Source organism: Rattus rattus, chromosome 2 (assembly GCF_011064425.1).
Source record: "Rattus rattus isolate New Zealand chromosome 2, Rrattus_CSIRO_v1, whole genome shotgun sequence".
Classification (NCBI taxonomy): Eukaryota; Metazoa; Chordata; class Mammalia; order Rodentia; family Muridae; genus Rattus; species Rattus rattus.
The window spans coordinates 152,928,432-152,943,211 of record NC_046155.1 but is presented as its reverse complement, the minus strand read 5'-3'; the positions used below and the strand labels follow the sequence as shown (position 1 = coordinate 152,943,211).

General features: G+C 52.5%; 2 protein-coding genes across 2 annotated transcripts in view; one reads left to right on the top strand and one right to left on the bottom strand.

Moving 5' to 3' along the window:
• The window catches only part of Kcnc1 (potassium voltage-gated channel subfamily C member 1), a 166,871-nt gene extending 157,785 nt beyond the window's left edge, over window positions 1-9,086 (top strand). The window contains exons 3-4 of the mRNA XM_032893582.1: window positions 5,556-5,744; window positions 7,669-9,086. Of these exons, the coding sequence (XP_032749473.1) occupies window positions 5,556-5,744; window positions 7,669-7,733 (254 nt within the window). The 3' untranslated portion in view covers window positions 7,734-9,086. The remainder of the gene's footprint in view (window positions 1-5,555; window positions 5,745-7,668) is intronic.
• Window positions 9,087-13,602: 4,516 nt separating this feature from the next.
• Sergef (secretion regulating guanine nucleotide exchange factor) overlaps window positions 13,603-14,780 on the bottom strand; it is a 197,114-nt gene continuing 195,936 nt past the window's right edge. Inside the window, 2 exon segments of the mRNA XM_032893580.1 lie at window positions 13,603-13,816; window positions 13,818-14,079. Of these exon segments, the coding sequence (XP_032749471.1) occupies window positions 13,603-13,816; window positions 13,818-14,079 (476 nt within the window).

The following is a 14,780-nucleotide window of genomic DNA, read 5'->3' as shown; positions in this document are numbered from 1 at the left end:
AGACGGGGGCCCTGAGGTAGAGATAGGCTCCTGATCAAGCCATGTCTCTGTTTTTGGGAAGCCCCAGGCCTACCCTTCTGTTTTGAGTTAGCTGGCCATTTTACCCCAGGAACCACTACCAGGGCGAGGACAGTTTCCCCAGCTCTGGATGGCCTACCCTCTCTGCAGGTCCACTGTGGGCCCCAGCAGGAAGTGCTCAGCCTGAGGGTTATCACATGACCCTCCTCGGCCCTTCTGACTCACCTTCCCCAACACTGTGTCAGTCAGGATTTGGTGCTCTAAAATGGAGCCCCAGGTCAGCCCTTTGATGATCTTGGCTCACTCTAGCCGGATTCCTCTGCACACCCAGACAGTGACATTATTATCCGTGTACTGGGAACAACACACACACACACACACACACACACACACACACACAGTCATACACACACAGAGACACACACAGACACACACACAGAGACACACACAGACACACACACACACACACACACACACACACATGCACACACACAGAGCTAATCCTAAGGACGGTAGCCCTTTCCTCATGTGGCAGCAGAGCTACAAAGCCTATGAATTCCTATAAAATTTCCTCTGGGTTCCTTAGCCTTGCTGAGCCTTAGCAGGCCTGCCTGGGAGACACCTCATCCTTGTCCAGGTTTCAGGAATTCGGAGATCTCTGGTTTGGGCAGTCTTATGATTAGCTCTCTGAGCTCAAGTTTCATCTTCCTAACACACACATGCACACACACAAATGCACACACACACATGCATGCACACATGCATGCACGCACACATGCATGCACGCACACACATGCACACACACACACACATGCACACGCACACTCCTCTTTCCCTTGCTGTTTTGGTGCTGTTCTGATGTTCAGCTCTCCAACCCCTCGGCTCTGAGATTCCAGTCCCACCTTTAGCCTCGTCTTTCACCAGAAACACTGCTCACCTCAGATGCTGGTGTATGAGACCAGGGTTATTTATTGGGGGAGCATACGAAGCCCCCAGCTTGTCTTCACCCACCCAATACCACAAGCTCCCTTCCTGGTTAACCCCTTTATTTCTTCTACAGCTGGATGGGCATGAGCTGGAGGTGATCGAGGGAAGAAGTCAGAGAGTAAGGAAGCAGATGGATGGGTAGCGACTAGGCCCCATGGGAATATGGGAGATGAGATGAGGTCCAGCAGGGTCCTTCAGCAGAGACAGTCAAGCAGATCCCCAAACAGAGCTTTCTCTAGTTCCATTTCTAACTCTTGGGATAGGGACTGAGCTAGAATGCTGGGCTCCAGCTGTGCCAGCAGCTCCTAACCCTCACTTCCACCTCTCAGTGAAGCCTCTGTCTGTCTGTCTGTCTGTCCGTCCCCAGGGATGTTGTGATCTCTTTCTTTGGGCCATGGCTTGAGTGGCCTCAATATTTGTGGGATCTTGTCCTGAGGTCCTGCCAAGGGTTCAGGTCTCACCTGGCCATGAGCTGGGAGGCATGGGGAAGGATTGTCAGGGACTGAGCTCCCTGCTGTCCTCCCAGAAGGAGTCCCCCCCCCGCACCACACACCCCTGCTTATAGTGGGGCCAACCGCTTACTCTGGGCAGCTTGGAGTGTCTGCTGTCCCCTCTGTCCTGCCATGTCTTCTTGTGTGTCTTATCTTTGCTCCTGCGATGAGTCAGACCTTTGTGGTGTGGGGTCCCAGGGTTACAGGTCCCCGGCTAAGGGACACAGAGGGATACAGGAGGCAGGTTTGGCTCCTATCCTGCCTGTGGGTGTAGAACCAAAGCTCAGTATCAGAGACGCCCCACTCCCGCCGCCTGCCCGCCCGCAGGAGCTACTGCTGCAGCCTCAGGTGGCCTTTGGGCAAGTAGTTTCTTTTCTGAGCACCAGAATCCAAAACCCTTTTTGCTGGGCCCTCCAGCTGTCCTCTCTTAGGCTACAGTGGCTTCCTGGGACTAGTGCTAGACCCTGGGGTGGTGGGGAAGGTGGCAGAATTGGGGGCAGAATTGATGGAGTAGGACAGGTGGCCAGAGAGAATCCAGCATCAAGGTAGGCCTGGCAACATGGACCCAGGGTGGAGTTTGCACTGGCCAATGGGTAAAGGGAGAGCTGAAGAGAAATGAGATGACCTTGAAGGCCAGGCATGGGTGTTCTTTTCTGTGTTGTTCATATCCTCTCTCTCTCTCTCTCTCTCTCTCTCTCTCTCTCTCTCTCTCTCTCTCTCTCCTCTCTCTCTCCTCTCTCTCTCTCCTTTCCTCTCTCTCCTCCCTCCCTCCCTCCCTCCCACTAATCATGTCTCTCTTTCTGTGTTTTATTGCATGGGCGTGCTGGTTCCCATGGCCGTGCCTCTCACGGGTTTGTCCCTCTTTAGCCTGGGATGTTTTCCCCTGAGTCCTAGCTGGGCAGACCCCTTTGGGACAAACCCAAGGCAATGCCCAGCCCACGTAATCCTAATCCAGTCCTGCGTGCGCCCGGTGGCGCCCGCTGCTGGTGTGAACAGTAAGTACGTCAGAAGAGTCTAGAGATGTCCGAAGAGCCAGCCTACTGACAGAGGGCCTGGTCACATAGGTTCTCCTTGCTCCAAAGTTTTAAAAAAATGACCCTCTCACAGTCGTTCATCTCAGTTCATTTCAAAGCCTGGAAACCATCTCTGAGACACTGACCATGTTGCCATTCCATCATCGCAGGCCTGGGGGGACGGTGTCCTGGGGCTCTGGGCTAAGGAGGCAGGCCCAGCTCTCTGAAAGCGAGTAGGAACCTAGCTGTCAGGAGAGATGGGCAGGTAGGCGGGGACTCTGAGCTTTCTCATGGTTTGGACGGTTGACCCTCTTTGGTTATTCTCTCTTCTGGCCATCCGCACTAGAGTTTGGGACAAGAAGTGAATGGCCTGGTTGCTGAGAGCACCTTCAACTGCAGATAAAACAAATCAGCCACTCGGCCATAGACCCCTATTCAAGGTTGAGACTGAAAGAAAACACAGGTTCCAGGGTTATCTTGGAACCTGACTGTCATCCTGTCCCCCTCGATCCCAGATGGTTGCCCCTTGCCCCTGGACCCCCAGAGAGACTGCCCCACTTTCAAACTCTTTACAGTTTAAGGTGGGAGCCCCAGGGGCAGGGGACGGGTAGGCAGAGACTCAGGGCCAGAGGAGGGGATCTCAGGCTGCACTGTCTCTATTGAGGCAGAGACAGGAAAGAGCGGTCACTGTTTGACCCTTCTCTGGACAAGAAGAGCGGGCTGTGGACACCCACTCAAGAGCATCTTTGTCAGCTGGAGAAGATGCTCTTGGAAGCCACCATTCTCCCCCATACAGGTACATGGACCCCAGCTTCCAACCCTCCCTTCCCCACCATGCCACCCCCTCATCTCGCCAGCATCCTCCTCCAGCCCACAAACCCTCCACGAGGGAGACAAGAGCCAAACGGAACGTAAGGGAGAATACGCATGTCTGCGGGCACATATGTGTCCCACAGACACGCCCCGTATGCTAGGCAGACCCCAGCTTGTCACATGGTGCCAGAGTTTCCCTAGTAGTAACTGGCCTTTCTGGTTCAGAGTCAATCAGGATCGAAGGCCCTGGGATCTTCGAGGAATGCACTGTACGTGAAATGCCTTGCCGTCTTGTACGACAGACTTTTTTAAGTTCCAAAATTATGATGGGAAACCTTTTTTTTTTTTTTTTGGATTTGCTTTACGAATAAACCTGATTGGTCCATTTCTCTTTTGACTGACTGCCTCTTTTTAGTGCCATTGATGTCCACGGGTGGCGATCCCACTCACGTGCATGCCATGTGTGCGTGCACATGGAAGGATCACTCCTGAATGTAGTCATACGATGTCACCAGGATCATGGGAGAGGGTCAGACAGAGCTGGGAGTCTCCTGTAGCTTTCTTTCAGAGAGCCTCCCCTAGTACATCCCCCAGGTTGCTTTCTTCCCTCACCAGAGGGCTCTCCCATGAGGCTTCCCCCATAGGTGCAGTGCTCGACTGGGTTTTACCCTAGCAGTGTCCCCAAGAGGGACAGAGATGATGGACAAAGCTCAGTCAGAGCCACCACTGCCAGGTGCTGAAGGTCTCCAAATCTTTGCTCTTGAAGTTAGGAGGGCCAGGGTGCTTGGCTGTGGCCACATTTAGCCCCCACCCCCCAACATATATGTTCCCCTGAGACCCCTTTCCAGGTTCCTTCTTAAGCTACTGCAGAAGCCAAGCCTCAAAAATTCCCCCACCCAAGGCCATCAGAGTCTGTCGTCTCCCGCACATCCATTTGCTCTGCTTTGCCAGCGATGCTGGTGGAAAGGACGGGAATGTGAGCCCCTTCCACATCCCTGTCCAGCGATCGCAGTCTCATGCACATGCCTATGTCTTTTTTGTGCAAGCGACCAGGTCCCCTGGTGTGGTCTGTGGAAGCGCTCCTTGGTGTGTGTGGGCAGCCGTGTATGTCTGCATGGGGACAGAGCAGATGGGACGGTCTGATCGGGTCTGTGGGATGACACAGGAAGCTAATCTGCAGGAATGATGGGGTAGAGCAATCAGGTTGTGTCCTTATGGGGGCAATGAAATGTATGACCAGGCCTAGTCTGTGCAGGGAACGTGAGATGGAAGGGACATGGTTGGGTCTTTGTTGAGACAGTATAGGTGTGGCCAGCGCTTGTCTGTGCATAGGACAAAGTTTCAGAGGGCTGTGTGATCAAGCTGTCTGTATGGAGTACAGTCTCAAAGGGACCAGATTGGGTTCCTGTAAGGACAGAACAGAGGTGTGGCCAGTCTAGTCTTTCTGGAGCATAAGCATGGTAAAATAAGGTTTGTTTGGGGGACAGTGTAAAATGCATGTCCAGGCTAGTCTATAGGGGGGAAGGCATATCCAAGGGACCAGACCATGTCCCCGTCAGGACAGGATAGAAGGTATGAGTAAGCTTTGTCTGTATGGGATAAAGTCATAGAGGTACCAGATTTGGTCCTTGTGGGGACAGAGAAGAAGCCAGGGGCATCTGAATGGTCAAGTTGGGTCCTACCTAGAGTGGTGGGTGGCAAGCTGAGTGATCAGACTTGGGGGAGGGGATATTCCAGGAACCAAAGGATAAAATGGGAGCTGCGTGGGCAGGAGTGGAGGAGGTCAGGTGGGGTCTGAATGTTGCTGGGTAGCAGCCTGGTGCTGTTTAGAAGCAGAGGGGTCTGAAAGGCTGCCCTTCTGGGTGTCTGTCTGTCTGTCTTCTCCCTGAGCTGTGTGTCTGATCCTCTCCCCATGAATACACCATATCATTCTGTCTCATTAACGCTGCCTTGGGCCCTGGGCCTGCCCCCAGCACCACACGCCAGGCCCATCACCAATTCATCTTTTTGCAAACTTTGAGCAAACCTAGGAGTCTCTCTCCCTCTCTTTCTCTCTCTCTCTTCCCTACATCGTCAGTAGCCCACCCCAGCCTTGCACCCTCCTCCATGGACCACCCACTGTTCTTGCCTCAGGAACGAGAAGTCGTTTGTCGAATGCCCCACCTTCGGCCTGTCACCCCCTCTCACTAAACGGTTTTCAGTGTCTCAATAGCTTCTGCTTATATGTTTGAAGATTCCAAACTGAATGGGGAGGTGGCGAAGGCCGCGCTGGCGAACGAAGACTGCCCCCACATAGACCAGGCCCTCACTCCCGATGAGGGCCTGCCCTTTACCCGCTCGGGCACCCGCGAGAGATACGGACCCTGCTTCCTCTTATCAACCGGGGAGTACGCGTGCCCGCCTGGTGGAGGAATGAGAAAGGGTATGTAGAGGATCTCGGAGCTCTCTGCATTGGCCGGGCCCGCCTTGCGCTCCCGCAGATGGGTGGGCAGGGCGGCGGGCAAGGGGTGCTGAGGGGTAGGTAGGCACACTGAAGGGGTGATGGGGGGAAGTCCCCCTGGAGGTTGGCCTCTAGAGGTCAGAGTTCTTTCTCCAAGGGGCATGGAAGCAAGCTGGCAGAGAGAAGCTGAGGGCCAGGCAGCTGCAGGCTGGTATTCAGCTAAGTGGTAGGAAGGGTCTTGGCCAGAGTTGACGACCGAGGTCTGTAAGCCCAAGGCAAGGGGGTACTCAAGGAGACAGGGGGAGGCTCAGCTCCCTCAGATTTCTCCCATGGGGCAGAACACGTCCTAAAGGTAAAGTGTTCTCTCCTAGCCTCTAGTTGTGGAGGACTATTCAGCTTAGCCACATCCTGCGAGTTTAGTCTAAAGTTCGTCTATGGAAGAAGTATCCTTTAAAGAGAAACGGCAGGGCAGTGGGAAGAGAGGCTTCAGAGAAAGGTGGCTTAGGAACTGGGCGATTAGGTCACTATGCTTGCAGAGGTAAGCTGTGTGCTAGCCAGAATACGAGGAGTGGCAGACAGAGAACTTGCCAAGATGAGGTATGTCAACAGAACTTGTATAGCTCTTTCCATGGCCAGAGCTCATTATTACTGCCCCAGGGGTAGTCAGCACCCCCTTGTGGCGGGTGAAGGCTCTGGCCAGCGGTGTTCTTACAGCTGGGATTTGGAGAGGTTTAGCATGGGCTGCCTGGGGAGGAGTTCAGAACACTCCACATAGGGTTGCAGGCACTGGCCTGGGCCTTTCTCAGGGCATCAGACTAGCTGGGAAGTTCATGCATGTTCCTGTGCACCTCACACTCACGCAGACACCCAACGACAGGGAGCAGGGCCGGCCAGAGGGGAGTCAAAACCTTGAAAGTAACCGCTGGTGTGTAGTCCCGGGTCTCTGTCGACTACACTAGTGCTGGAAATGGTCAAGTCAGACACAAGGGGAACAACAGACTTCGAGAATCAAAGGCAGGTCTAGAAGAGGAGAGGTAGCCCCCACCAAGATGAGGGACAGTCCTTCGGGTGGCACGTGGTGGCTTAGTTATACCTGTCTCATTCAGGCTGGTCTCTGCTTGTTTGCCCTGCCTGAGGTCCCCTGGACCTCAGTGCGGTGTGCTGCTCCCTGCATGGTGCTGCATGGCAGAGGGCTACCAGCCTTGCCGGGAGCCCCATCCTTGGCACGGATGGGGCTGCTGCTCTCTTTGCAACTGGCTTCTTCCCAGGAAAGCCTGTAGGATGCCCAGGAGCAGGGGCCACCCTGAAGAGTAGGGAGAAACTGTCTCCACGGTTGTGCCCTGCCCAGCAAGGTCCCATGGGGCTGCCTGACTCCTTGTCTTGATTGCTGAATCAGTCGGTGTGGCCCAAGACAACAGAATGTCTCTACTGTGCTTCCAGAAGTTGAGGGGATGTGGGACAGAAGCCACCCCCCATTTCTTAGTAGTTCTAGGAAGTACAACCCCCATCCATAGGTGATCCCCAGTCTCAGAACCCACCTGGGCTTGGGTGCTGGACTCTTTGGGAGGCACCAAGGGTGAAGGCCCCATCCGTATCCATCCAGCCCGGCTCTTATGGCTCCTGATAGCAACAAGAACTTGCTTTGCTCTGGCTGATTCGGAGCCCTTTAGGTCTGCAGGTGCAGAGCAGAAGTAGGGACTTCACCTGTCCCCCCCAGGAGGGAAGAGAGAGAGGCTGCTAGGCTGGTCCGCTGCATGGGAAACAAGCCGGCTGGAGAAGAACCTGCCTGCCTCTGCATGCGGCTGTTCAGTCTCTCCTCCTCCTTCCTTAACAACTAAGCGCCGAGCGAGCGGGAGGGGAAGGCGAGAAGAGGAGCTCAAGTGTTAATTGTATTCTCTACATACAGATCTTTGCAAAGAAAGCCCTGTCATTGCTAAGTATATGCCGACAGAGGCTGTGAGAGTGACTTGACCAGGCGGCTTGGCCGAGGACACTGGTGGCTATTAAGCATCTGGGTGGACCTGCAGCCCCTCCTCACCCTCGGACAGAGTAAATTCACGCCATGCAGGTTTGCCGGACGAGTCCGAGTGGCCCCGGGCATTGTACTAAGACGGACGTAGCTTTTTCTACGGCCCATGGTAACTGACCGTAGAGGATTCGCCCTTCTTTCTTTTGATTTTCTTTCTTTTTTTTTTTTTTTAGAAGTTACCTTTTATTTGGGGAGGGGGGGTCAAGGGGAGCCTTAGCATGACTTGCATGAAGTTAAACAGAAAACCCAGCTAAACCAACCCCACCAGCCCCTGCTGTGACTGTATGATCACCCTAACCACCACCGAGAACCAGAGAAAAGCAAGAGTCTCTTATTTCTTCCAGCATTCTTTGACACGTAGTGTCGGAGTCAAACTGTGACAGCGCTTGGTAGAACCCTGTATATTTCCGGGAGTGGGGGCGGGGGGAGAGGGAGGTCAGGGACTAAGGATGGGGCCAGGGGAGTGGATTGCTTTTTTGTACACGAGACCCAGAGGAAAGGTCCCAAAAAGGCAGTCAGTCATCGGTCACATTGACCTCACCTTCATAGCTCACCTCTCGCGCGGAAAACCAAGAACTATGCTCCGAATAGGATTGTGGAAATTCACACTGCCACCCTCTTCCACCTCTGTTTGGCATGCTTGCGACCCAACGGACCTCTCCCCAAGACCCCGACAGTGGCTAGTTTAGGTCGATTCTCTCATCTTGGTGTGTAGATCCAGTGTGACCAAGTTTCATAACAAATTGTTCATAGTTACACCACATGGATTTTCCAATGTCATTTTAAAACCAGGATGTAGAGTCCCTCCAGTTCAGGACCACCAGAGGGGCGCCCCCCCCCCACCTTTACTAAGGCGAAAACCGACACTGTATGCAATTTAGTACTTCAGAGCCCCAAAAAAAAAAAAAAGAAAAAAAAAAAAAAGAAAAATTGCATGCCCAATGTTATGCAAAGAGATTCGAGCATGAAATAAATTTTGTAACATGGTTTCTGTCTAGTCTAAAGCAGATTTGTTTTTCTGAAGCAATCGGAGGCTCGCAGAGACACGCTTCTGCATCTCGAATAAATATAGTATTTTCCCAACAGAAACAGAGGACAGTAGCTTGGCTTTGGTCTGATTCTAAAATTAGTGCGTGTGGTGGGGGGAAAGATGATATTTTTGAAAAACACATGCTTGAGTTGAAAAAAAAATGCAACATCTCGAGCTTTCACTGCAACATTTCCTGGAAAGACAGCAACCTTCCCTCCCTCCCCGGGCCTGGCCCTGGGAATAAAGAACTGACTTTTGATCTGAAGGAGTGAGTTGAGTGTTTACTGCCTCCGAGCTGTTTCTCCATTTGTTCTGCCAAGTGGGTGTGGCTACGACTGTTGTCATCTAAGCTGAGGTGCTGCTGGGTTCTCAGGATGCTGTCCCTGCAGGTTAGGGCTACAGATCCTGTTGGGTCTAGGGAAGGAAGCAACACCTCAGAAGTGAACGAAGCCCTGACAATGTCTGGCACATGCTCTGTGGGACTCACCTGCTATGGTTCTCTGACTCATCTCGGTGGCTCTCTATGTGAGGCCTTGTCAGAGTGACTCACTGCCCTGGGCAGCCAGAGGTATTTCCCTGATGGGGCTATCGTTGGGCCTGACTGTCAGGTCTGGGTACCCTGGCCAGCTCCCAGGGCCTTGTCTAGAGACTGCCTCACTGAATGCGCCTCTCAGCCTACACACCTAGGAAAGGTACAGTTGGTTCCAGAACCTTCATTTGCAGGTTTGGGTGTGAGGTAGAATGGAGGATCTGATCCTTCCTGATCCATTGGTGATTCCAGAGTTGTTCAGTGCAAAGAGTCCCGAAAGGCTACGCCGTCAATCTCGGAGCATTTTAAGATGAGAGATAAGGTCAGAGCCGGCAACATGCTGCTCAGGGCCACCAGCACAAAGGTGTCAGTCCCCTGTATAGTTTCAGTCTCTTTGCCACCACCCAGAACACCCTGTGATCGTATGGGTTGGTGGGACGTTGAAGGTGGGTAGCGAAGTTTTACCTACGTGTTTCTCGCCTCCTCTGACAACTTGCCTCAACTTCCTGGTACCCAGGCTCCACCGTAACTGAGAGTGGTTAACCACTGCCCTCTTCTGAGTCTCAGGATACACAAGTGGAACGGCTTCTGAGGTCAGTGTTGATGTAAGCCAGGAATCTACTAGGAAGGTGAGAATTTACTAAACAACGCAAAGCCATCTGGAATACGGGCCTATAGGAGCTCCTCCTAGAGAGCGGGAACGAACCACACTGAGGGTCTACTGTGTAGGGTGCATCTCACACACACTGCCCAATGCCAGCTCAGAATAACCCAGTCGCCCCACATTCCAGCCAAGACAAAAAAAGTACAAAGGGGCAACAAGCCCAAAGCTGCAAAGCCCAGTGAAAACTGAACTCCAGATCGGAAGCTCCAGAGTTCATATTGGACTACTAACGACTTAATGGGGCTGGTCCTTGATGAGAAGTCCTGGATTCTGAACCCCGGGCTCTTAGGATTTCACCTCCTGCCTCCTTCGTGGAGTGCCACAGCTGTGACAGAACTTTTATGTTCTGTTCCAGATCGCTCCTGATTCATAGCTGGCCAACCCTACTTTTCCTGCCTTATGGGTGAAGTTTATACCCTCTTGGCTAGTTGTCCAGAAGCCCACTAGCCTTCCCTACCTGTCCTCTCTATGCTCCACCCACCTCTGTGCTCCAATCAGGAGGCAGGTCTGAAGCTGTGACAGTCACACTTAGCACCCACTTCCAACTCATCCCCACTATCTCCCATGGCTAACTGCAAATGACCACTAAGTCTCCTCACCCAGAGTAGACAACGCCTGGGCATGGTGAAAAGGACTTATTCTGAGTTACAGGCCTGGATTCACTCCCTAGGCACCACGCTACCCGTCTTAGTCAGGGTTTCTATGGCTGCAATGAAACACCACGCTCAAAAGCAAGTTGGGGAGGAAAGGGTTTATTCAGCTTACACTTCCATATCACTGTTCATCATTGGAGGAAGTCAGGACAGGAGCTCACACAGGACAGGAACCTGGAGGCAGGAACTGATGCAGAGGCCATGGAGGGTGCTGCTTATTGGCTTGCTCCTCTTGGTTTGCCTGGCTTGTTTTCTTATAGAACCCAGAACCACCATCCCAGGGATGGCCCCACCCACCATGGGCTGGGCTTCCCTCGTCAATCACTCACTAAGAAATATGCCGTATAGCCTTGCCTACAGCCCAGTCTATGGAAGCATTTTCTCGGTTGAGGTTCCCTTCTCTCAGATGACTTTAGCTTGTGTCAAGTTGGCATAAAGCCAGCCAGCACACCATCCAAGGTTATTCTAGCAGACTCCAGGCTATCATAGTCAAGGGTGGAAGATGGGTCAAGGGAAGACAGGTATCCGTGATCAGAAGGAGAGGGTGGGTGTGGGAAGTAGGTATGACAACAGCTGCTGCATGCTGGGTCTTCAACACTTACTCCAGGGCCCAACAAACAAATGCAAACACAGTGTGGGTATTTCTTCCCATGAGGGGCAAGGGTGGGAAATGAAGACAAAGTTATGTTGAAAACACATTTTTTTTTAATGAGTGCTTTTCTCAGGTTAGCTCCTGTGACCCCAATGAGCCTAACAGGTGAGGGAAGTAACAGCGTCAAATGTCCAGGAGACCTGTAGACTGGTTCTCCAAAAGCTGTAAACAGAATAAAGTGGAGTGGACAAGGATGAGACCTCAGAGCTCACTCAGTCAACGTCCCACTCCAACAACCCCTGGGGACACAGAGAAGATCATTCATTTACATTTTGCTTAGTTCTAGAGTTGACTGAGCGCCGGTTCCTTCATGGGCTGCCAGGAAAAGGGACTTGGTTAACATCTTGGAAAACCAAACAGCTACCAGCTGAAGGAAAAAAAAAAACAAAAAACAAAAAACAACCTCCACCTATCAACTGTCCTTCCTTGACTCTGGTGTTTATATCCATCAGAGTCTGGCAGCAGAGTGAGGAGAATGCCTTCTGTCCACACTGCCATCGGGAAGGGCAGAATGGGGGTGTCTGAGGTGAGGAGGTGGGCAGGGCACCATTCCTTCCTGCACGTGGCACCTGCTTCTAGAAGGATTTGACCCACCTGCTCTAGATGAAAGAACTCAGTTAGCGTCTACACACTGATCCTGTTCAGGATGTGGAAACGTCTACCTCCTATGAACAGGGCACTGGGCTCCAGGGCTCACGGTTGAATGGGAAGCTCAGGGTGTGCAGTTCTCCAGCACGTACTGAAAGAGACAGGAGGAAGCTCGCCTCCGGACAAGATGGTGTTGGCTCCTTGTGCCTGGAAACTATAGGTAGAATGGGTCACATGGGAATGCTTTCGGGCTCTCAGCCTACAGGACAGTAACCTTGAGCTTGCTGCAGTAAGCCATACTGGGGGTGACTGCTCTATTTCTGTGGGCTTGGCCATGCTAGCAAGAGAAGATCAGAGGACAAATGTTACCGATGGCTTCTGGGTCTGGTAGGTGGGGTTGTGAAGAGCAAGGCGTAGTTCTGAGGTCCAGTGCTAGGAGCAGGACTTCATGCCTGGGGCTGCAGGTCTGGGCTCAGGCCTGAGGAGTTTGGAACAGACTTCCTCCAAACCATCTGAGTGGAACCCACTCCTACTCAGCTACTTCCCATCCCACCTTTGTCAGGTTCAGGGCTCTTACTGGGTGGCCCTGGGCCAGGAATGAGGTGCATCTCCCCCTTTCAGCCTCCATTTTCCCCTGATGAGCAACAACAATGGTTGAAGGAGATGAGCAGTTTCTACACTTTCTCAAGGAGCCACTGACTACATACAGTCTCGTGCAGAGTGCATCACATAACGTAAAGGCAAAACCAACACTGCCTAACATAACCAGGAGATGTGCAAGCTTCTCACTGTCTACCTGGCCCCCTTCGCCAGTCTACAAGGAGATGTCTGAAGCGCTGAAGAATGTAAGCTGTTGGTTTTGGGTCTTTTTCATTGTTTTTTGTTTGTTTGTTTTTTGTTTGTTTGTTTGTTTCTTTTTTTTTTTGAGACAGTGTCTTACTATGTGACCCTGACTGGCCTGGAACTTGCTATATAGACCAGGCTGGCCTTAAACTCACAGAGATCCACCTAGCTCTGTCACCATGCGCTGGTATTTAAGGAATATGCCACCATGCCAGGCTCTGGGGAGTGTAGTTTGGAGGCCTCTAGGCTTTATGCTGAAGGGAAGTCAGCTTTAACGTCCTAGGATTCTGTAACCACTGAAGCTACCAGAGCCTCGACACCCCAGCTCTGAGATGATATAGTCCATCTGCTACAGTGACCCTACCTGGCTGGAGGAAGACTTACGAATCTTCCGAGAGTTTCCTGGCTCCAGACAGCCCTCTCTGCACTTGGGGTCTCCTCTGCTTGTTCCTCCCAGAAGCCCTGCATTCTCTCCACGTACTCATTCCACTCTCCCTACCCAACCCAAAGCCTTTGCCTGGGTCCTGGTCTTGAAGACACAGATGTCCTTCCTTCTGAGGCTCCAGGCAGGTGCCTCGGTACCCTTACAGGCAAAGTAACGGGCCCTGGACAGAAAATAAAGCCCCAAGTCAGAGGGGAGGTGTGTGCTGCTCTAAATGTGACCTAGACTCCTCCACCTTCTGACCTAAACACAGCCATGGGGTGAACATCATTAGGGTCAGAGCCTCCTTCTGATGCTGTCACTTTGCATGCCCTTTAGTGAGAAGCCCCTCATCCGCATCTGCTGAGTAGAAACGATGTCTTCTCCATAGGCCGGGCCTCTCTGAGCACTGGGCAAACAGATCCTTGTTCTCACCTGCAGTCCTGCCCAGCATCAGGGCTTCCTGACCCCCCTCTCGAGCTGACAGGACGATTATCGACCCCATAATCTATCAGAAGGATTCTCCAGGGAATCTCTGTTGGAATAAGCCACTTTATTGAATGGTCTCTTTCATGCCTCCCCACCCCCCAACTTCTTGTCGGGCCAGAATGGCTTTGGGTTGCAGTCACCAATGGTCTCTCCTTCCCGTCTCTCTCTGTCCACGGCACCCTGAGGTTCAGTGGTCTCTGTGGCATCTGGGAGTGGGCAGGTAACCTTGAGATCCTGCCATGGTGCAGGGTGTGCCGGCAGCTGACATAAGGCCAAGGAGTGGCCCGCCCCACAGCCCACGAGGAGGAGTCTTGATGGTGACGGCAGGGCCTGCACTGGAGTTGGAGTCCAGACATTGGACTTGGTGCCGTCCCCACACATGCCATGTTCATTCCAGCCCCAGGAGCAGCACTTGTCCCCTGCGGGAGAGAGGGCACAGACATCACTGTTAATGCCCGCTGCACACAGGAGAAAGCAGGGCTTGTGGCCATTAACAGGGTATGTTCATGGCCACCTCACCTGCCCCCCTCAAGTCACTGTGCCCCATGCTGCCTCCCCATGCCCAGCTGTTCATGCTCCATCCATAGATTTCCTCCTTGGCTTTTCACTCCCCACAGGCTACCAATCACTGAGCCCCACTAACCCCACCACCAAGAACAACTCCAGTATCTCCCACGTCCCTCCGTCTCTGCTGCCACTACTCTAGCCCAGGTCATCAGCTTCTCACCACAGCCGTAACTGTTTCCCACACACCGTCACGGTTAAACGCCGATAATCCCAGCTTCTGGGGAGCTGAGTTCCAGACCGGCTTCGGCTATACAGAGAAACTTGATTCCAACTTCCCCGCTTAAGAAAACTACCCGAAAGTTTGAAATACCTTAGTATGCAGAAAAGCATGGAGAACAATGTATGGTGTCCTAACCTACGCTCAGAACATTAGTTATCATTTTCCAACAGGCATTTCAGTCCTTTCCTTAAAACAACCACAAAATATCTTGTGTACGCCTGACCTCCCTCTATGCTCTCCGCCCTGCTGCAGGGACCACTGCTTCGAGGCCAGTATGTTTACATGTACATGTATGTGTACATGTATGCATGTCCATAAACACTATGTATACTT